We start from the raw sequence: 23,727 nt of genomic DNA on the forward strand, positions 1-23,727 counted from the left end.
GCTAGAGGGAAGGAATGACATTCAGAGGGACCTTGACTCACTTGTGAGGTGGGCTGATGCCATCCTCATGAAGTTTAACCATATCAAGTGCAAGGTCCTACACCTGGGTCGGAGCAATCCCAGGCACAGCTACAGGTTGGGCAAAAAGGAAATTCATGGTAATCCTGCGGAGAAGGACTTGGAGGTGTTAATCAATGAGAAAATGAACATGAGCCAGCTTCAGTGTGCACTCACAGCCCAGAAAGCCAACCGTATCCTGGGCTGCATCAAGAGGAGCGTGACCAGCAGGTCAAAGGAGGTGATCCTGCCCCTCTACTCTGCTCTCGTGAGTTCTCACTTGGAGTACTTTGTGCAGTTCTGGTGTCCTCAACATAAAAAGGACATGGTACTGTTAGAACAAGTCCAGAGGAGGGCTACGAGGATGATCAGGGGACTGGAGCACCTTTCATATGAAGACAGGCTGAGAAAGTTGTGGCTGTTCAGCCTGGAGAAGAGAAGGCTGCGTGGAGACCTCATAGCAGCCTTGCAGTATCTGAAGGGGGCCTATAGGGATGCTGGGGAGAGGGACTATTCATTAGGGACTGTAGTGATAGGACAAGGGGTAGCGTGTTGAAACTTAAACAGCAGGGGTTTAGACTGGATATAAGGAAGAAATTCTTTCCTGTTAGGGTGGTGAGGTACTGGAATCGGTAGCTCAGGGAGGTAGTGAATGCTCCATCCCTGGTAATGTTCAAGACCAGGTTGGATGAAGCCTTGGGTGATATGGTTTAGCGTGAGGTGTCCCTGCCCATGGCAGGGGGGTTGGAACTAGATGATCTTGAGTTCCTTTCCAATCCTAACTATTCTATGATTCTATGATCAAAGTAGTTATGTAGCTTAATAAACCCTTGTTTAGACTCCTCATTTTGTGGTGTTTTTGAAGTTTAATATTTTTCTTCACAATGGGAAATACCCATTGAAAGACTTAGTATTTACAAGTGCCAAATTGCTTCTGGCTGAAATTGGAATTGAATTTACTTATATCAGTCACATATCTGAATACAATGTATTAGTTCAAATGTTCTGGTTATATAAGTGTATATAAATATATAAAATATGTTTCTTAACAAAGTTTTGCTTAAAATACTATTTTATACAGCAAGGAATACTGCAAGCTACTGCTGCCAAGGGCAATATTAATTGCAACTGAAGAATTAAAAGCTTGTTTTCTATCACAGTGATTAGATTTTAGAGGCTGGCTAAAGAGGAAAATATGTCTCTAATAGGATTTTCAAAGGTATATAATCAGTTTAGATGCCCAGCTCCCATGAAATCCCATCAAAAGCTTTTTGAATTGATATTTGGCTATTTCTGCCAACTTAGTCAATATGTATGCAGAAAAATACTTGATATATTCCCATCTCAAATAAGCAGCCAACCCTCAGAGGCCAAGATGATGCTTGTTTAGAGGCACAGGTGGATGCAGGCATGGCAGGCACACAGAAACAGCTCAACAGATGCTTGTGAAGCTACAAAAGTGGGATAAGAACTGAAGTGTTCAAAGTAATCAGTAACATACTGGATGTGTTTGGGGCAAACAATAAATGTGATAAGGGATGTTCTGAGATCTGAATATGGTGGAAGGCACCTGTTCTATCCTAAAAAGTTGAGTGAGAAAGCAGCCTTGCATAAGAGAGAGGAAGACAAGTGCAGAGTAGTTCTGGTTTTATCCTAGTGTTCCCGTTCCCCATATAGAAATGGGTGAAATATGGTTGCCCAGATGCCACATACATCTATGTATTGACTAAGCTGACAAATACGTCCTGTGGATGTATGCTTCTGGGAAAGCCTGACTGCAAGTGATATTTGAAAAGATCCTGAAAAAATACAGTCCCTCTCCCAGTGCACAACTTTTCATTTTGCCATCTTCTTTTTCCCAGAGTCAGATATTGCAGACTTCGATGGCAGAAGTTCACTACTCTACAGGTTCAATCAGAAGCTTATGAGCACATTCAAAGATGTGATCTCTTTGAAGTTCAAGAGCATGCAGGGTGATGGTGTCTTATTCCATGGAGAAGGACAGCGTGGAGACTACATTACCTTGGAAATGCAGAAAGGGAAGCTCTCTTTGCACATCAACCTGGGTAAGGGTCATTAGGGTTATTGGTTCACATTTGCCGTAACAAGGATTATCTTGCTTTTATAAATCCGTTCTTGATATTAGGCAGTATCTAGAAACTCCACCCGAGTTCAACAAAACATGCTGTGTGCCTCAGACAGCTCACAGCTTAAATACTTATCAGAGAAGGTGGTAGGGGAAGCAAAAGAAAATAGACTTGGCTGATGTCATGCAAGACATGGTGCTTAGACTGCCAAGGCTGTTTTTAATAACAATGTGAAATGTAGCATCTAGGAATGTACTGTATTAGCAGGGACAGATCTCGGACTAGCAATTCCAGGACACTTTAAGCATTTTGCCTAGAGCAGATAAAGCAGGTAGTGGTGTAATATCTCAGTTCACTGTTTATGGTTTGGGGAATTAAAAGAAATCATAAACTAGTGGGAGCACACTGGAGGTACTAAAACAGAATTCATAGATACTTTTTTCTGACTTTTTCCCCTTGTGCCTAATTATGTTTGTTTTAAATGTCAGTAACAATTTTCCACAGCTCTTGGATTTCATTTTTACATAAGTTCATTAATTGTTTAGTTTCCAACTAGTATTTTCTTTCTTTGTTCATTTAGTTCGTTCAAGCACGGAAATGATAATGCCGCATTTTTCTGATTTGGTATTCAGATGTTACTTGAATAAAGCAGCTACGTCCAGAGCCTCTTAAAGTCTCCATTGATTTGTCTTCCTCTTACAAATGTTACATACTAGGATAAGGGTATAGTATAGTTAAATACGTTATGTTACTTCTTCCAAAGAGGTGCTGTTGTGAATGCACAACGTGTCAGACAGTTTTGGAGCATGTGTTATCTCCATTCTTCTGGAATTTTAAAAAGGACACATACTCCCTTTCAAGGAGAGGCTCAGAAGTGTTCAGACATGTAGCTAGCTGGAAAACAGAAGAGTACTTGAAATTACCAGAGTTAGAGCCTAAATATTTTTATGACTCTCGATCTAAATTCCAGGAGATTTAGGCCAAGTTTAAAAATCTATTTGAGCTGAACAAAACACTTGCATTCATGTTGCTTCGCTGACTTTTGGCTTTTTTTTCTTTGAAAATAGGTGCATTTTTCTTGTGAAAATACAGAAATCGCATAGTTGAAACAGAAGTGTCAGGAGTGGTCTGTTAATGTAAGTGAACAGACAGGAGATATTTGTGCAACCTGAAGGTTGCTGTTGAAACAGAAATTGGGCCTCAAATGAATAATAGAATCAAGGGCACAGGCAGAGCAGCCATCCCCTACATACTGCAATGTGGGGAGCAGCATCAGGAAAACTTCTTGGTTCATCACAAGTATTTCAGGGAAAAAAAAAAAAGTATGTGTTCATGTGCGTATGCATATGCATATGAATAAAAGGCCCAAAGAATCTAAAGCAAGTTTTGACAAGGGTGTGTTTCTGATGGGTAGAGCTTCAGTTTGCATCTAGAAGCACTGCTCTGTACTCCCCTTGAGTCACCATGCTTCAGTTAAGGGCTTGGCAGTAACTCTGGTGTCTTCTCCCTGTCTCTGCCCCTTCAGGGGACTCCAACCTCCACTTCAGTAACAGTCACACATCTGTGACCCTGGGCAGCCTTCTGGATGACCAGCACTGGCACTCGGTTCTCATAGAGCGCTTCAACAAGCAAGTAAACTTCACGGTGGACAAGCACACCCAGCATTTCCGAACAAAGGGGGATTCAGATCACTTGGATATTGATTATGAGGTGTGTAAAGCCCTTTAGGTTATAACCTGTGAGAAGAGGCTGAATTGGTATAAAATGAATGTAAATAAAAATAACCACCCTATAAGCTGTCTATTTCAGCAGAGATCTTTTCTTTGTTTAGTAGTTCATTCCAAGACAGCTGCTTTCATAGTTAACAAATATAAGATTATGCCAGTGCAATTCTGTATATGATAGTCTCAGAAAATGGCCAGTCTCTGGACAAATGCACATTAGATTATGCTTACACTTTAGATTATGTTTACACTTCAAATTACAGCTGAGCTTGAGCTAAACTAAAAGATATAGCCTGGGTTCTAGTTAAATCTTCTGGGAGCAACTGCACTTACCTGTAGGGACAGATGCTGTGTTACCATCTCCAGTATGATTTCAATGAGATCATTCTGTACAATCCCTGCATCCGATCGACATGAGCATAGGGACACCAGCTCTGAGTTGTGCTTCTATCCAGCCGCCACTTGCTTGAATTACACCTCTCCACATAGAGATAAACAGGTAAAGATCACTGTCTTCCCATTAGGAAGACCCTGAACATGACTGTCAAGACAACCAGCTCTGGTGCAGGTCCCTTCACATCTACAGTTGTAATGCAGAGCACCCTGGTCTAGGGAGCCAGAGCAGCTCATCTAAGGGGGAATGGAGCAGAGAAACAAGCTGCCTGCCCATAAAACCTGAGGCTTGTGTGCTCCCCTGTGATAAGGCCAAGGTGAGGCCAAGTTTGTATCACTTCAGCATATTTCAGTGCTCATGGCTGATAGACAGTAAAAAAACACTTTAAAAAACTTTTATATCATCATATCTGTATTCAAGGCAGCTCCTCATCTGGCCCCCTTCACCAGTACACACCTGGTTATCCATGTTCATTTTTATCCCTATGTGCTTGTCTACTGAGTCTTGCTAGCCCATAAGGCACAGGGTCATGCTTGCACAGTCAGAGCCATCACCCTGTCTGGATGTGTTCAGTTGGCATGTTTCATTGCTTAAGAGACCACAAATTTCTCCTCTGCACTTTGGATTCATTTCTCTGGAAAGGATCAATTCCCAGCATGCCCAAGGGACAAAAGCAGACAGCTCAGCAGTGGCAGGTGCCTGCTTTCTGCTCTTCCCGTGTTCCAGCTGAAATTCTCTTCTTTGCGTTTCACAAAGCAGGGTGGAGAGAGTGATGTCTGTCCACTGGCACTGCTCTACCAGATCACGAGCACATTTAGTAAGGATAGCACATTTGAGCAGTTAGATTCTGGAACAGCTTCAGACTGAACTAGTAAGGGCTAAAACTGTAACTGCTTTAAAGACTGAGTTGAGAAAAGCCATCTTCGAGTCATCAACTTTCCCAATTTCAAAGTAATACAGTTGCTTGCTTCCAGATACAAGACTGATGCCAATTAAGGAAAGCTCTAGCTCCAGTGTAATTTGCAGAAAATTCTTCCAGATATTCCAAAACAGGGAACATACAGAGAAGATCTTCAGCTGTTATAAATCAATATCACCACTGCCCTCTGTGGCACTTAGTCTTGGCCCCTAGTGCTTGATTTTTCACACAATGTTTTCTTTCCATTTGCACTGAGGCAATCTTTCAATTGAACATTACAGCAATACAGGCTACTGAAAGTTTCTCTCAGCACACTTTAGGGATTAAAGGCCTTGATGAGTAATAAAACTATTAGTCTGATAATTAAAATTGTTACTAATCACAAAGGAAACTGTTTTCTTAATAATGCAGTGGCATAATTGATATTGATTTTTCTTTTGGTTTTGAAACCCAGTAGAGTCTCTAAGCAGGAGAATGAAAGAACAGAACATGGAAGAAGGAAAGTTCGGTGTGTTAAGGAAGAGCTAATGATTCTTTCTTGAAGAAAAGCACTGCCAATAACAAAACTGAAAGTGACATAAAGTGGGAGTCTGTTCACTCTTTTTTTTCTCCGAAGTGATCAATTAGCACAACTGAGATGCAAGTTCATTAAGGACTTCTTTTCAAAGAAGTGCTTTCAAGGTTATTCAGGGAGGTTTCATTTGGTTATATATCCCAGCATGTTAGTTGGAGTGGAAGTTAAAAAATTTCGAATTGCCCTTTATTTTTGTTATAATGAGCTGAGGTGAGCTGTTAGGAGTCATGACAGAGGAATAAGGCTGATCAGGTTCCAGCAATAATCACCATATAACCAGTGCCGCAGAGCAGCACATGCCCTTGCTGCAGTGGATGCTGCAGGATTGCAGCACAGCTCCTGGTGCGCTGGAAGCACTGTGAAGGCTGGTGGCTGCAGGATCCTGACTTGTACTGTATCACTCACTATGTTGATGGCTGCGATGGCAAAATGAATAAAAACTTAGCGGTACAACCAGTAAGACTTTGCCAAAAAGGCCAGCAGAGCTTATGAGAAATCTGTCATCTAAAATAATTATGCTCCAGTGATTTGAGGAGCTTTTTTTTTCTTACGCTATTGTTCTCCCAGAGCCTTCATTAAGTGACAGGCTGTGATATGCACAATACTAGCATCTTTCAATACTTGTACAACAACACAGCATTTTATTTTTAAATGTGTAACCTGCATAACTTTTCCATTATATTGCTCAGTCCCGTATACCAGGTGCATATATTGTAAAGACCAAACCACATGGAAATTTAGGGAAAACCATTGCAAGATGCAAATGGGTAGTTTGTGTGTGTGATAACTACCCTCAAGTGGCTGAAACCAGAACTGTTCAGATACATGCTCTGTAGAAAGGGGTGACTCCAGCTCAAGGCAAATCCAGTGCTCTGGTGGGGGGGGAAGAGTTTATTCCCCCATTGCTCAGCAAGTCCTGGTCACCGTGGTCTGCTTGCTGGGTGACAACTTCCAGGCCAGTGGGGACTATGGGCTGGAGACCATTTGAACATAACCCTGTGATTTGGGGAAGGGAAGACTGGTGGTACTAGGTTGGTGAAGTGGTGTGTCAAGGCTCTTTAAAGTTGTTTCCAAATTAGAGAGCTGTCTGTGGCAGCAGGATTTCTCCAACAGCTGTAATGCTGCGTGGTCTGTAATTCCCCTGTTGGGCATCCAGGCCCTGCTTTGGGCTTCAAGATGATGCTGTTAATGTGACCTGGTTCTCAGATAATATCCCAGCTGGCTGCATAGAGTGGGGCTCTGCCCTCTTGTATTTAGGGTGATAACTAAATACTGTTCTTATTCCTTCCAAAAGCTCAGTTTCGGAGGGATTCCTGTCCCAGGAAAACCAGGAACCTTTCAGAGGAAAAATTTCCATGGATGCATTGAGAACCTTTATTACAATGGAGTCAATATAATTGACCTAGCAAAAAGGCGCAAACCTCAGATCTATACTGTGGTAAGAAAAAATAATGTATGCTTGCTTTTTTACTTCCATGATGTTGGTGCTGCTGAGTGCACTGAATGAGTGGAGTTCAGATTTAGTTAGCTATGGGCATAATTAGCTTGTTAAAATGATATTGCTGAGGCTAACACCAGCCGGCACTGACTGCTGTGGTGGGAGTTATTGAAAGACACATGTGGAAATTAATACTCTGACTTTCCAGGTGCATTAGAATTTGTCTGGAGAAACTTTTCAATTCTTTTCCCAAGATTAAAATGTGTCTTTTTGGTAGCATGATGGAATTCATAGACACTTTTGGTTTTTCTGATCAACTGAAATAAAAATCTTATTTTCTGAACAACTGTCCATCACTGTTGTGTAGTACAGTAGTAGCAAAATTTTATTCTGTTATTTGAGTTGGTATTATAGAGAAGAATAAATGTTTGTTTTAGTATTGGAAATATTTTACTTTGTGCTGCTCCTTATATTCAGTGTATTGGCAGTTCTGAGAACCATTGACTTGGTACTAGTGTCTCTAAATGTGTGCTGGTGGAGGTAAAGCAAAAGGAACTGCTAACATAAAACATAAATATAAATTCAAATCACAATAATGTCCTAAAATTACGGATATATTTAAATATATCATGAGCAAAATAAAGAACATTTTATTTCATAAGAAGAAGGAACAGTATAGTCCCCTGTAGCCTTGAGAAATTGTAAATAATTCAGTGCTTTGTTTACCTTGTGCTTCACTCCTGCACCATGCTTTGATATATGTCTTTTGGCTAATACTGTGGAGAATGTGGAGGTGAAAGTGCTTCTCTAGTTTGTAGTAATGGGTATGAACAGACTGAAGAAGCAATCAGGCAATCCAGAAAACAAGAAGTCCTTCCTTTTCTCACTTTCCCTGCTTAGGGTGAGGCTGAATATACAGAGAAATGGGAAATGGGAAGGTGAGAAGTCCCACGTTGTGTTGCTGGCAGTCAGGACTGCCTCAGGGATGCTCACCTAGCCTTGGATTGGAGAATTTGCTTTAATAACCTCAAGTTTGATTGTTCTGACTCAGGACTCTAAGGCAAAAATCTTACAAACTGCGTTACATTGCTCTCCCCCTCAGCTTACTTTCTAAGGGCAGTAAAGTGCTCTGGTCTGCTTCTTAGGTCATTAAATGATTGTTTTGACAGCTGGGTAATGGGAAGGCCTTCTTAAAGGGGAGAAGAAAAACTTTGTAATGCACTTTTTCTCTGAAGGATATTGTCTGGGTTAACATGGCCACAAGCAATGAAACCGTTATCACAATACTGGATTCAGTCATGCTAGATTGAAAGTCTAGGAATCCTTCTTCTTTTGTCAATTTAAGGTAGGGGGGATGTGCCCCCATTGTTCAGTCTGCCTCACAGAACTGATGGCTTTGATGCAATAGTTTTCAAAAGCTGGTTGTTGTACTGCATTTTGGAAGATTTACAAACTACTATGTGCTGTGCCTGTGACACTTGTTTATGCAAAGTGCATGGAAAGGTTGCCACACTCACAATGCCTCAGAATCTTAGATGAACATTCTTTTATAGGAATAAGCCCCATAAATCTTTTGTTTTCCAATGTCCTTTCCATCACAGCTATTTATCTCCTCCAACAACTCTTGGGTACTTCAAGCTTTCACAGGCTGATCTCCCTCTCCCATCTTCCTGCTCTTCTCCACTCCTTAGCAATTTACTTGCTCAAATTAAAATAACTTGTTCTTACTAAATGTAGTCTTTTGCCTGCCAGACTTCTGCACTAAATGCTTTTACTCAAAGTTTATTAAGAATCTATAGCTCCAAGGAGCTTCTCTGCTTTGCATCTTTGTTGCTAAGGTTGTCTGGAGTGGAAATGCATGAGAGGAACAGCACAGAAGAATAATTAAATATGGCAGGGACTTGGAACCACTTCTTCCAAGAATGTGTTGTGCACTTGTGTTCCCTCCCCACAAACAGGAGATCACCAGAGATGGTTCTGTGTTGTTAGTCCCCAAAATACCTTTGTCTCCTAACAAAAGATATTTGAGGACAAAGTGGCTAATTTGGAATTAGAAAGACTTTTTTTCCTCCAGAAGGGAGGCAGACTTTAACACTGTCTCTGCTTCATTCTCTGTGCCTTTGTGAATGTTGATACAGTCAGTCAAACTTATGGGCTTCTACACCCATTAACTTAGTTTTTTTTACTGTTGACATCTTTCACACAAGCAGGAGAATGACACATCAGCTTTGGAGGTATAGATTTCCTCTTATGCAGTTCCGCATCCATATAAATAATGGTCCCAAACAAGCTGCGTTTACAGTCAGAGGAAGAAACTACAGGTTGTCAATAACAGAGAACTGTACTATGTATCATACTCTTGGGTGGTGGCTGTGATTATCATTCCGCCTATTCTTTTCTGTTAACTCATTTGCAGTTGTCAGACTTGCAATCAATCCCCTTGAGAATACATCTCTGGATAATGAGGCAGCCTGTCTCTTTGAACTGAAACTTGCCTTCAGAATTCCATTTTTATATTGCCTGATACTTAACCTTTCCATGTGGCAGCCCTGTCTATTTGGGCAGGCTATCCTGTTCTGTTGGGTTTTGTGATTTTGGGTTTTTTTTTTTTGCCCTAGATCGTTGAGTGTGGAGAAATGATGGGGAATCTTATTTGCTCTCCAAAGCGATTACTAATTTTAATGGCAAGAGGTTATGAGAAGTTAAATTTTTATAATTACTGCTGTCATGGTCATAGGGCTGGACCATTGAGAAACTTCAGAAAATGCCTTAAAATAGTAATCTAAAGATCAGCTGTATTTGTTAGCTGTCTTCTCAACACAAAAGAAGTGCAGACTTCCCATTATGAGAAATTGTACAGCAGTTGCATTTCTTGGGCAAGTTGCTAGGGACAGGGAAATATGCTAGTAGGAGCCTCATTTACAAGAAGTAGAAGGGGAATTGTCCTTCACAGAAGGATATTTGACCTGTTGATATCTGTGATGGTGAAGTCCTTGTTGAAGGTTTTTTGGCTTGTTAAGGGTGTATGTAGATGCAGAAAGAGATGGGACAAAATCGGAAGAGAAATCCATTGAGAACTGCTAAATACGTCTCACTGAGGGAGCAGTGAATACAAAAATAGTTATAGCATCCTGAAAATGGCTAAAATATCCTGGCTGCCAGTGTTTACTTACTGCTAGATGCAGGTGCACCTTTACAAACTTCTCTAATGTGATCTCTGGCCAAGGTCTTAAGTGTTTTTACATGTCACAAATTTGTGATGCCAAAAGAAGCAGCTGTCGCTGAAGAAAAATTAAGAGGTTATGAAAAAATGCTCTGTTTGGTCTTCTCAGTGCTCCACCTTATTCACTCAAACTGGTGAAAACCCTATTCCGCTTTCACTTCTATTTGACTAATAAGAATTGTGGTTGTATCTCTATTTTGGAAAGCAAACCTTGCAGTGACTTGAGAGGAATGCAGGATATTTGTAAAGTAGAGTTTGTCAGCTCTCAGATACGCTTGAATTTCTATGTTGGCCTGCCATGTTGAGTCTGGGAGTGACAGTTCAGCACAGTAAGGGATGTGGTGACATGTAAATGCATCACTGTAGTGCCTCAGGGAAATAACCAATTGCCAGCATCAAAGAGCAAGGAAAGATATCTGGTGACAGGAGAATGTAAACTAATAATTCATTCTCTTTATAGAGCATCTAAACATGCTATTTTATTAGGCTGATTTGAGATATCTTCATCTTGAGAAGAGTTTACCTGTCTACGCACATCTTATTCTACCAAAGTGCTATTGCAAGTGTTGATGTATCTGTGAATATCAGGCTGGTAATTTGTGAAGACCCCTACTAGGATTTAGGGAACCAGGATATATCTTTCATCATTTGCACTGCAGAATATAAGAATCTTAAATAAAAAATGTTGGAACTATTTAGTGACAAATTCCTATAGGTCTAAATTGGATTAATTTTAAACTTCTGTGCAATTATTTAATGAAAGAGTGAGTCCCACACAAACTGAATTTGCTTTTCTTTAGGTAAGACATGTGAACTCAAATTCCAGAAATATTTGATTCCTGTGAAAAATAGAATTTTATGTTATCTTATGTCTTCCTATCTGCTTTCTGGGTCTTCAGATGAGTCTCCTTCACATCCTAACTGCAGTGTGAAATAGTAAAAAAGTTTATACAGAATTAATTTTAAGGTCCCATTTTACTGTTGAATGGTATAGCAGGCTTCTTTTGAAAGAAATTGTGTCACCTCAATCAAGGTTTTGAAACTTTAAATGCAGTTTTTATTTTGAGTTCTGTTGGCATTGTTTACAATTCTAAAGACTTTCAGTCTGTAAATATTTAATCCAGCATGTAGCTGCAATAATAAACTCTCCTTTTCTTGCTGTAAAAGTTTTGTGTTACAATTTTGATAGTTATGATGATCATAAGTGAAGCAAGTCTTTTGGGGAAAGAGACCATTTTTTTTAATAAGACTAGTTCACATGCAGAAAAAAAAAGAGACATAGTTTTGAGCAAAGAAGGTCTTTTTGAGAGTCATCAGCATTCAGCAAATTACGGGTTAGAAACAGTTGTTCAGAGTTTAATTTAATACATTATCTGGGTAGTCAAATTGAGTGAATAGGATAGTTAGTACCTGCTGAGCACAGGAGGATGTTTCAAGGTGGGAGGTGGTAAGGTTGTTAATCCCTGTAGGAGAGCAAGAAAGATGGCTAATTACTGCCATAGGAGTTACCAGGGCATAAGAATAATGGGGAAGCATGTAATTTGCTGTAAAGCCAAGGCTTAAATGTCTTCTTTTTTTTTTTTTTTTTTTTTTTTTTTAGAAATGGACAATCTAATTAAATGTCTTCAATTTTTATTTTTTTTTAAGGGACAACCTGACCCAGTCACAGTCAAGACTCAAGATCTCAGAGTTTGTGCATTTCATAGCTACCACTTCATCTGGGGTTGTGCTAAGATAAACATGATCAGAATTTGAAAGAGAAAAATATTAAAAAGTGACACACACACAAAAAAGTGCTGATAAGGATTGCTTTTTATGCACTTTTCTATTTTAAGGTAGATGTGGCTCTGTTTTCATAATAATAATAAAATAAAATCTCCTTGCAGCTGTGCTTTGCTCCAGGTAATAAAACCTAATAAGCTGTAGATCAGTTTACCTTGAACTCAAACAAAAATTGGGCTTGGATTGTGCTAATTTTCCAGTTTGATCTAAGACACCTATCTTACCCACTTCTGGCAAGGTGAATTTGGAAGGTTGGCTTCATTCCTGCTCATTATTCAAAGGAGGATGGTATATTGGGTCTGGCTGAGATGGAGTTAATTTCCCCATAGCAGCCCTTACAGTGTTATGCTTTGATTGGTAGCTAGAAAATGTTTTGGTTATTGCTGGGTAGCACTCCCACAGCATCAAGGCTGGCTCTCCAACATTTCCCCTCACCCGTACACTGCAAGTAGGCAAGACCTTGGGTGGGAACACAGCCAGGACAGCTGATCCAAACTAACAAAAGGGATACTCCATACCATATGACATCTGCTCAGCAATAAAAGCTAAGAGAAGGGGGAGGCACATTCATTACTGTGACCTTTGTCTTCTGGAACAACTGCTACATATACCGAAACCCTACTTCCCAGTAAGTAGCTGGACATTAACTGCGGATGGGAAGCACACAGTCTTTGCTTTGTTTTATTAAACTGCCTTTATCTTGACCAACAAGTTTTCTTCCATCTTATTTTTTCCCTCACTTTACTGTTGAAGAGGGGACCGATAGAGGTGGTGGGCATCAGGTGTCCAGCCAAGGGGAGCCCACCATAGAGGGAGGGAGAATATTAAGTGGTCTATTTTTTCTTGTGTTTCCTCCTGGCCTTTTGTTTCCTCTTTGCCTGTGTTTGTGAGGAAAAAATACGTATGATTTTTCAAATTAGCTCTGTATTTAGAATTTCTTTAGAATTTGCTCTGATCTTTTGTCATCAACTCTCAGCTATTGCACTTCCAAGCTCAGAGGAGGGCCATGAGGATGATCAGGGGGCTCGAGCACCTCCTGTAGGAAGACAGGCTGAGAAACTTAGGGCTGTTCATCCTGGAGAAGAGACCTCATACCTCTACTGTGTGGAGACCTCATAGCAGCCTTACAGTACCTGAAGGGGTCCTGCAAAGATGCTGGAGAGGGACTTTTCATCAGGGACTGTAGCGATAGGAAAATGGGTAATGGGTTTAAACTTAAAAAGGGGAAGTTCAGTATAGATATAAGGAAGAAGTTCTTTACCGTGAGGGTGGTGAAGCACTGGAACAGGTTGCCCAAAGTGATAAATGCTCCTTCCCTGACAGTGTTTATTGCCATGCTGGACAGAGCCTTGGGCTTCATGGTCTATTGTGAGGTGTCCCTGCCTATGGCAGTGGGGTTGGAACTAGATGATCTTAAGGTCCTTTTCAACCCAAACCATTCTATGATTCTATGCGATGAAACAATCATGTACCATTACTGTCAGCCTAAGAAATGGTAAAATGCTTCACTTCTGTCCAGTGACATAGCTTAGAAGTCTGTGATAAGGAACATCCACAAATACCTAGCCAAGAATCTTATCCACGATTCTGTCACGATCACAAAGTTTTAGTTTTTTCAAAGTATTCTTTTTTGTTTGGTTGTTTTGGTTTTTTTTTTCATATAGAAACATTATCTTAATATAAACTGTCATGGTTTAAATGCAGCCAGCAACTCAGAACCACACAGCCGCTTGTTCACTTCCTCCTCCAGCTCCATTGCATTTATAGCTTCATACAATGTTTTAAGTTGGAAGGAACCTTAAAGATCACCTAGTTGCAGCCCCCTGCCACGAGCAGGGACACCTTCTTCTAGAGCAGGCTGCTCAAAGCCCCTTCCAGCCTGGCCTTGAACACTTTCAGGGACGGGGCAGCCACAGCTTCTATGGTTAACCTGTTCCAGTGTCTCACTACCCTCACAGTAAAGACCTTCCTAATATCTAATCTAAACCTACCCTCTTCCAGTATAAAGCTATTTCCCCATATCCTATCACTACATGCACTTTGCCTTTTAAGTAGAATAACTCTTTTGGAAAGATTTCACAGTTTATTAGAGGAGTCATTAATCAGTCTGGAGATAATGGACTGAATGAAATTCTTAAATGCCACATGATAGCTGGATTTTCCAGCAGCTGGGTAGAGCTGAGCGGCTCTTTTATTTTCTCTAGGGATTACACTCTTCTTATCCCATTTCCTAGCCAATGAGCTTTTACTTTTAAGTTAAACTGGGTTCAATTATAAAATCAAGTGTCTGCCAGAAGTCTTGTGTGTACCCTGGAGAGTTCCAGAACTGCTGCCAATTAAAGCAAAACACTCCTGATCAGATACAGGTTTAGGGAGGGCTGTTTACTTTTCTGACTTAGACCCACTGGAATAATTAGTTTGTGAATAAAATTAAGGGCAAATTTAACAGTCTTTGTAGTAGTAACCTATCTCACTTCAGTGGATGAACATTTTTCATAGTAACCATTGTGTATTTCTTTTTCAAATTTTCATGTTACTGTCTCTAGGAGGGTAGACACTGTTGGTCAGTGTAAGGAAATCAGCAACTATTTTTGGTGTGCATTAAGCTTTTGCTCTGGGATGGTGCTTTAAGAAAGTGTTTCCTTCCTAAATCAGTCAGTTGAATTGATTTAAGTTCACATGGCATCAATTAGTTTATTTAATGGTTTTTTTTTTTTCCCCAATTGTCCTTGCTAGATTTTAGCTCTGACTAAAATGGGTTATGGTCTTTACCTCATTAAGGTCTCAATTCTTGAATGAATAACGGAAGAATCCACCTAAAAGGCAAACATGCCTCATTTCTATCCTCCAAATGTACCTTTAATCTCATGTACATAGAAAATTGCAGCACCCCCTTTATGTGTTCCCATCTGCTTGTTCTTGTGGCAGGTGGGATCACATCTGCTCTGCTTGAGTGTAGGCAATGGAGAGTCTACAGAGCTTGAAGTCTCAGCAGGTTAACCATGGGAGGTGACGAGTATGTCTAGTCTGCATGTACCCAGCATTGGTTCAGACAGTACTCTTCGCTGCTCCTGTTCCAGTGTAAGACTTCTGTGTGGATCCCAGATGGCATGAATTACTAGCTAGTGCGAATGACTAGAGTATTGCTAAATTTTTCAAGGGGTCAAAGTAATCTATAAGGTTAAGTAGTGAACTAATAGCACAGTCTGAGAACCTCATATCAGAAGCAGACAGAAATTTGACCTTACGTGGTCGCTGACCCTGACTGGACACCAGGTGCCCACCAAAGCTGCTTTGTCACTCCCCTCCTCTACTGGACAGGGATGAGAAAATATAATGAAAGCTTCATGGTTTGAGATAAGACCAGGGAGAGATAAATCACCAATTACCATCACAAGCAAAATAGACTCAACTTGGGGAAATTAGTTTATTACAAATCAAATCAGAGTACGATAATGACAAATAAAACCAACCTTTAGGAATGTCTTTCTCCCACCCCTCACTTCTTCCCAGGCTTAACTTTACTCCTTATTTTTTCTACCTACCTCTCCCTGAGCTGTGAATGCAGACAGGGAATGGGTGGCTCTGGTCAGTTGATCACACGTTGTTTCTGCTGTGTCTTCCTCCTCAGGGGAAGACTCCTCACACTCTTGCCCTGCTCCAGTGTGGGGTCACTCCCACAGTAGACAGTTTCCCACGAACTTTTACAATGTGAGTCCTCCCCATGGGCATCAGTTCTTAGTGAACTGCTCCAGCGTGGGTCCCTTCCACAGGGGGCAGCCCAGGAACAGACTGCTCCAGCATGGGTCCCTTGCATGGGTGCAGTCCTTCAGGAGCAGACTGTTCCAGCATGGATCCCATGCGGGGTCTCAAGTCCTGCAGCAAACCTGCTCCAGTGTGGGCTCCTCTCTCCACAGGGCCACAGGAGCTTGGTCCAGCACAGGCTTCCTATGGGTTCATAGCCTTCTCCAGGCATTGCCCTGCTCAGCATGGGGTCCTCTGTGGGCTACAGGTAGAGATCTGCTCCACTGTGAACCTCCATGTGCTGCAGGGGCACAGCCTGCCCCACCATGGTCTGTACTGTGGGCGAGAGGAATCTGATCTGGTACCTGGAGCATGTCCACCACTCCTGCACTGATATTGGTGTCTGCAGGGCTGTTGATCTCATGTATTCTCACTCCTCTCACTGCCAGCAGTTGTGCAGTTTCCCCTCACCTTTATTAATTTTGTTATCCTAGAGGTGCTGCCACCACTGGTGATGGGCTTAGCCTTGGGGAGTGGTGGGTCTTTCTTGGAGCTGACTGGGATTGACTCCATTGGACAGAGGGAAAGCTTCTAGCAGCTTCTCACAGAAGATGCACCTGTAGCCTCCTGCTACAAAAACCTTGCCACTCAAGCCCAATATTTGCTATAGTGGTGCTGCGAACAGCTGAAACTGTATTGACTACAGAAGGTCTTTACTAGCTTATTTTAAGGTCATTTGGAAGTTTTTTGTACATTGCAAACATGTTTCTTCATCTTAACATTCACCATCTCCAGCACCATTAAGTCAGTCTAGGTATAGCTTTTTCTGCTGGTAGGTAAAATCTGCATTAACCTTTGAGGCAAAAATCCTATCCAAATTGCAATTTCAGTGTTGGCCAAAAAAAAAATCCTGCAATTGCAGGATTGCAAATCTTCCCAGTTGCAATGCAGTCTTGCATTTTGTTACCGTCTTCCACTGCCAGTGAAGCAAATTAGATAGTTGAGTGAAGACAATATTTGCAGACAATATTTGAATGTTCCCCAAAGCTCTGGTGTATGTATGAGATCTGTAAACTACTTACTACTTTGTGTGGTGTTACTGGAATCACTGTAAATGCCTAAAATTCTAAAGAAAATTTGTCATTGGCATTTTAAATGTCTAAATGTTTTAAAAGCTCTAGGTAAGGTTAATTATATTTGTTTATATTGCTACAGTTGGCCATCTTTGTTTTCTGTAATTTGTAATGAATTCAATTAAAAATGCAGTTGGAAATGTAATAACAAAAAATAAGACTGTGGCATCTCTTACAAAGGCAAAACCCATCAGGTAATAAACCACTTTAAAGGTTGAGAGAAAATTTCCATCCTACTTCCCACCTGACTGTTCAAGTGAGTTTGGGTAAGCTTTGGATCATATCTCAAAATTCATTCTAACATGATATACCCATGGATTCCTTTTGCCATTGCTGCATGTCATATGTTCCATTCTGCACCTAACAGGGTAGGGAATGAATAAATACATATCTATCAAGTGTTGTTTCATCCAGTGATAACTCTTTCTCTTTCTGGCACTCTATTTATTTTCCATTTTAAAATAAAGACTAGAAAGGCATTTGAAAGTGATAGGGAACAGTTCCATTAGCTGTCTGAGATTTCAGATAGGAATTCCCCAAACACTGTGCAGCTTCCTACACATCCATCAAGTGCTGTTCATTATAATTATCCTGTTAGAGTGAGGTACCAGCTCTGATGAGAAGCCGTGTCATGGAAAAAGCCTTTTACTTCAATGTTTTATTAGATTCCAGCTGGTATTTTACAAAAAAAGCTGAGTTCAAAGCTAGCTGGCTACAACAGTCTCCTGAGCGGCTTTAAAAGAGGTGGCTTCCTTAGTGCATGCTAGCTTTATATATTACTAAGGTTTTATTTACACGGCTTGAATGACCTGGTTGAATCATCTACAATGGTTGAACAAAACAGTGAAGTAATTTCTTCTACAAATTGCAGTGATACATTCTGGTACAGATTCTGCTGGCTGCTTTGAATAAATGTGCTGTTCTTCTGGGCATGTATCATTAATTTTAGGGCTAGATAACTGAGGTAATCAACTGTGTTTGTCATTGAAATGGTGTTCGATTTCACCACACTTTCTGGGTAATGTTTTAATAATTCTTCAAAATGCCCCATGGAAACCATGGGACCTAGCACGGGGCAGGAAATCTCGCTATTGTTTCATCCAACTACAAGTACTGTATTCAAGTGACTTTCTTTGAGTTTGCTTATGAATTTTGAGGTAACTTCAGAATAATTATTTTTAATTATTTGTATTAGTATTAAGTGGACTTTTGTTATCTGTAGTAGCACAAGGCTATGTCACTCTGGGTAAAAGAAAACATGAGTACTGCTTCCACAAGTTATATATTGAGTGTTTGAAATAAACCCAGGAAATTTGCTTCATGGTTTGCCCCACGTAGTAGGTTCAAGTAGATGAGGAAGTTATGTTGCATTGGTATAAATGGGAAAAAACCCACAAAAGCCTGTCATAAGCAGCTGCCTTTTGGCTTATATTTCAAAGAAATCAGTGGATAGCCAATGCAGAACATTAGTTTCACGTCTTGTGGACTTACTGTTTGTTCAGTGTCACTTCCTGAAGTCAGCACAGATCCAAATGAGTTTGATTTTCTTGACATAAAGCTGAACTTGAGATGGAATGGGAGTTTTTGGGAAACACAAAGTAGATGTTGCCATGTTGAGATGGTCTGACTTGATAAGGGACATTATTCCAGCCTTGAGTATGATTAGGCACTGAAGTTTATTTAAGTATGATGTTTTGGGATGACCAAAAAAAAAAAAGTCATGTTTATTATATTTGATTTCTATTATTTGCAGGGGAATGTGACATTTTCTTGCTCAGAACCACAAATTGTTCCTATCACCTTTCTCAGCACCAGTCAAAGCTACTTGCTGCTACCTGGCACTCCTCAAATTGATGGTTTGTCAGTCAGCTTCCAGTTTCGAACATGGAATAAAGATGGCTTACTTCTGTACACTGAATTGTCTGAAAATTCAGGACCTCTCTTGATTTACCTCCATGGTGGGAGATTGACACTACTTATTCAGAAGGAGACAGAGAACCCAGTGGAAATCACTGAAGGTACTTATTTTTTGTTTACGCTCATCTGTCTCTCTTTAAAATGCAAAGGTCCAACCCCGTAGGATGAAAGGATGGTGAAATAAGAAAGTACCCAATATGCCTTTCTCTTTTCAAATCTTCTCTTGCTTTCCAGTGGTAGAACTGTGCAGCTTAAGATAGATCTAATCATGGAAAATTGGCATCCTGAGATCTCCAGATGCAGTGTACCTGACAATCATCTCAGTCTCTGTGTCCTTAAACAGACATACTAAATTTTCTTCAATCAGCTTACATGAAGACCTTTCTGTCTGCTGTCCTGAAATTGTGCTGAAGTCAGCTGGGAGCCAGCTCAGCTGTTGTACCATTCCGCAGTGAAGGCAGACTCAGGGCTGGCTTTTCTTTCTCCCTCTATGCTGTGCTCAGAAGTGCAACTAACTGTGGGCTTCCTCTCCTCACATTCCTTCAATTGGTCTCCTTAGCTAGTTTGCACATTGTTTTGTGCATTGCAGCTGGTAGGATGCAAGAGGATGAAATGGGGTTGCCTCTGACTTAAAATTCAAGGGAAATTGTTTGTACCCACTTACCAGAACAGCTATGCATTCACTCACAGAGACAACAGGGAAACAACTTCAAGCTGTACAACAGAGGCAGGACCAGAGTGCCCCATCTGCCATTTGAGTGTGACATATATAAGCTATGCTGATGTCCCAGACAGAAATGTTCTTAGCCCAGGGATTCTGCACTTCCCTTCCTGCTATGCAACCATGATGGGTGGGAGACTGGGAAATTAATTTTCTGCATAGGTTGAATACCAGTTTTCCAAAGGTGCGTGAGTAATAGACTGATGGAACTCAGATGGAACTAAATAATAACAGTATTTTCTAAAAGAGCAGCTGTTCAAAAATATGCAAAATTAGAATATTCCCAGTGAAGACTAAAAGAGGGCAGATGTGTCTATTAAAAGAAGCAGAGGTAAAATCTGACAGAGTTGTCAAAGCAGAGCTGTTCTGTGTCCATGTTTCATTTCTCTTTATGATAGAAAATGAGGCAGTCCTGCATCTATCCTTATTTGTGTAGGGTACTACAGCTTTAGCTTCCTGCAACTGAATGCCGAAACTCAGTTTTCAGCTTCTATTACAGTTCTGATTAAATTGTTGACAAAGCTGAGACAATGTCAATATTTGGATGGGTGTATTCATTTTTATGTAGTCCTGAAATCGTGAATCTGAGCCCAGCCTTTGGTGCTATCCAAAACATTGCTAAACAGCCTACTTACACATGGAAAATAGGCAGAAATTGCAAGTGCCGTGCTCAGCAGATGTCAGGTACTGACAATAAACTCATGCTTGCTCAGGAATGGACCTATTTTTGCCTCAAATGGGACCTATTTTGTTTTGACGTCTTTTCAAACTTCACAAACATATTTCACTTCAAATGGACTTGTTCTAGTTGAAAAATATTCCAGTTTTGCTGGGAAGCCGGCCTCTTGTTCTATGGAAATTGTGAATGCATTAACAGCCATTACTGTTGAAATTGTCTAATTTTCAAATTCATAATGAAATGGCTTTTTATACATGTAACACCCACATTTTTTTATTTTGTTTTGAATTGTTCTCACACTTCTTTGTGTCTCTAAGCGATCATTTGTTTCTTCTGGAAGCTACATTAACGAAAAATATTCCATTAGGGAGGGGAGTAAATACGAGTTGTCTGTGCCTGATCTCAGTGACTCCAGCCTGACGATAGCACATTTTGAACTGCAATTAGGTTACGTTTGATCTGCATCACAGTGTGTGAGCTCAGAAGCTTACCCACTGATTTTCATGACTGTCAGAACAGAGAATGAGGTGTTTCTTTGCAGCAACACTGTGATTTGCAGAATAAGGAAACAAAAAGGTTCTTTCCCACTTTGCACAAATGTCTAGAAGAGAAAGAGGCTACCCAGTACCATAATCTCTCAGGTACGTTATTAAATTCCTGGTCAGAGCATCAATCCCAGCGCTCACAAGACCCATGTCAAAATCCAATATAGAAAGGCTTTGGTACATCTGTCAATAAGACTGTGTGCTAACTTAGCACTCAAGAGTTTTAAGAAACACAAATCCTACTGACACCCACTGGAATTTGTCAGGTTTCATACTGGAGCCTGAGGTGGGTATTTCTATCTCACTGAGCCTAATCCTCTGCAATCTCAGGCATGTGTTTAATATCAGAAACATAAGCAGGTATCTTCTCTGTGTACTCCTGTGAGCTACAAGCATGTCCCAGCAGACTGAAGATAAACACCCACAAAACGGTAATAATATGCTACCAGAAAGATGAAGGGCCTGGCTGTCTTGTTGCAGTACCAGAAACAGGTTAGATTAAAATGTGAGGTGACCCACTCAAATGCTTTCAAAAGCTTTCCCTTTCTTGGGCCTTTCCTTCTATGCCAGTTTGTTTCCAGAGGTAATGAGTTCTTTTCAGCTGCCAGTTCTCCCTTTTTGGGGGGTTAAATGCACATTTGTGTTCACAGGTTGGAAGCAAAAGGAGGTTTGAAGAACACAGTTATCTCCTGCACTTCTTTCTTCACTCTTAGTACTTGTTTTTTGCCAGGCACCAATCTCCACGATGGCCTTTGGCATTCTGTTAACATCAATGCCAGAAGACATCGCATTACCCTGACACTGGATAACAACGCTGCCACTGCTAGCCATGCAACCACTGCCTCAAGGATCTATTCTGGGAACAGCTACTATTTTGGAGGTAGGTTGTTTCAGACAGATGCAGGACAGGTTTTCATGATGCAAATCCTCAAGTGCCTCACCACTGAGGTCTTCCCAGGTGCACTCTGTTTGCAGCTAAGTGCAAATGTTGTAATACTGATTTTAGAACCTCTATGGAGCTGCAAGTCATACTTGCACTGTGGGAAGATAGAAAGGTTTTTGTCAACTCAGTCAGAGAGAGAATGAAAGGAACTGCTAACAAAGCTGTAGAAGTGGACTACTGAGTGGCAGCCAGTGGGTACCTACATCTAGCTGGTAAAACTTATAATGGTTACATTAGCTGTATTAGCCACAAATGTTTTTTTCTAGTTAAAAATCTTGAGGACTATTAGTATTATTATATTCCAGTAGATATCGCTGTCCTGATCAGGCTCAGTGACTAAACTTCTGAGCTTATTGACATATGGCTCACATCTACAAAGATATTTAGGTACCCTACTCTCATGGAGATGAATGTAGATTTAGCTCAATTTTGAAAATTGAAAGAACAGTCTTGTAAAATACTACCTTCTGCTTTTTGCAGTGCAAATGTTAATTTAGATAAAGGGAGTGCCATCAAATATCTTTTTATCTAATAGATTTCTGTGTAGCACTTACCATAGTGAGGCTCTGGTCTCAATGAACCCTCTGGATACAGCACTAAATGAGGATGAGCGGGAGACTTGGAAACCCAAAGCTGGCCAAATGCTAAAGAAGATCAGATACAAATAGTTTTCCTGCTTACTGTCCAAGGAATTTCGTCCATTTACTGTGTACATTTCTTCAGCAGCAGAATTTAACTTATAATGATTTTACAATTTCCACAGCTTTTGTAATGGGATTCAGTTGCTATCAATTGTGGAGTTTAAAGACAACAGAAGAAAACACATATTTTGATTTTGATTAGCACACATGAAACTTCATACTCTGATATTTCCAGTGGCTGGATGCTCTCTTTTTTCCCCTCTCTCTTTTTTTTCTTTCTTTCTTACTGAGGGATTTATAACACAGAAGGCTGCGTAGCATAAGGAATGAAAGCACTTGGAATAACTTGTATCTGAGTTTTTGCATCAGGAAATGCCGACAGAAATAGATGAACATTCCAATATTTTTGTCTTTTCTCTTTTCCCACAGGGTGCCCTGAAAATTTTACCTATTCCCAATGTTTAAATCCCATTACTGCTTTTCAAGGCTGTATGAGGCTCATCTTTATTGATAACCAGCCCAAGGACCTCATTTTAGTTCAGCAAGGCTCCCTAGGGAATTTTAGTGATTTACACATTGATCTGTGTGACATCAAAGACAGGTAATTATTGTTTCCTCTTTCTTGTATTTGTTACTTTTTTCATCCAAGTGGTTTATAAATACAGGTTGCATGAAGTGAAATTTCTGATCTGCCAACATTACGGATATTAGTTATAATAGAGCTACTAATAGAAAATATTACAGCAAAGATAGGAGGACTGAAGGGGAAATGGTTTCAATTACATGAGGCTCTCTTCAGATTGACTTGTAGGAAATAGAGTATGCAAATTCAATCAAACTACAGATCAGTGAAAGGATTAAATTTTATGCATAAACAACATCTGATTGCTTAGAAGTTTTAGAGGAAATGAAAGAGAAGGAAAAATTATTTGATTCATCAGAACGTCTCATCACCCTAATACATTAGCTGTTTTCACTTAAGTAGATCATTTACAATTTTTTTTTGTTAGCCATTACAGCACAGCACGTTTATAATGATGATATGGTACACCTTATGCAACATACTGCCCATTCAGTAGGACAATAAAATGATGAAATGACTGTATCTACCAGAGACACAGTTTAAATACTGATCTGAATCCCTTCTAAGCTAAAACCTGACAGGAAACACAGATTTTCTCATAAAGACTAGAGAGGAAATAACCT

General features: G+C 40.3%; 1 protein-coding gene across 1 annotated transcript in view; it reads left to right on the plus strand.

The window, feature by feature from the left end:
* Positions 1-23,727, plus strand: part of CNTNAP5 (contactin associated protein family member 5) — a 295,407-nt gene that overhangs the window by 139,560 nt on the left and 132,120 nt on the right. Inside the window, exons 7-12 of the mRNA XM_031053410.2 lie at positions 1,920-2,123; positions 3,670-3,854; positions 7,050-7,193; positions 18,829-19,093; positions 21,668-21,817; positions 22,951-23,122. Coding sequence (XP_030909270.1) covers positions 1,920-2,123; positions 3,670-3,854; positions 7,050-7,193; positions 18,829-19,093; positions 21,668-21,817; positions 22,951-23,122 — 1,120 coding nt within the window. The remainder of the gene's footprint in view (positions 1-1,919; positions 2,124-3,669; positions 3,855-7,049; positions 7,194-18,828; positions 19,094-21,667; positions 21,818-22,950; positions 23,123-23,727) is intronic.

This window comes from Melopsittacus undulatus, chromosome 4 (assembly GCF_012275295.1).
Source record: "Melopsittacus undulatus isolate bMelUnd1 chromosome 4, bMelUnd1.mat.Z, whole genome shotgun sequence".
Taxonomy (NCBI): Eukaryota; Metazoa; Chordata; class Aves; order Psittaciformes; family Psittaculidae; genus Melopsittacus; species Melopsittacus undulatus.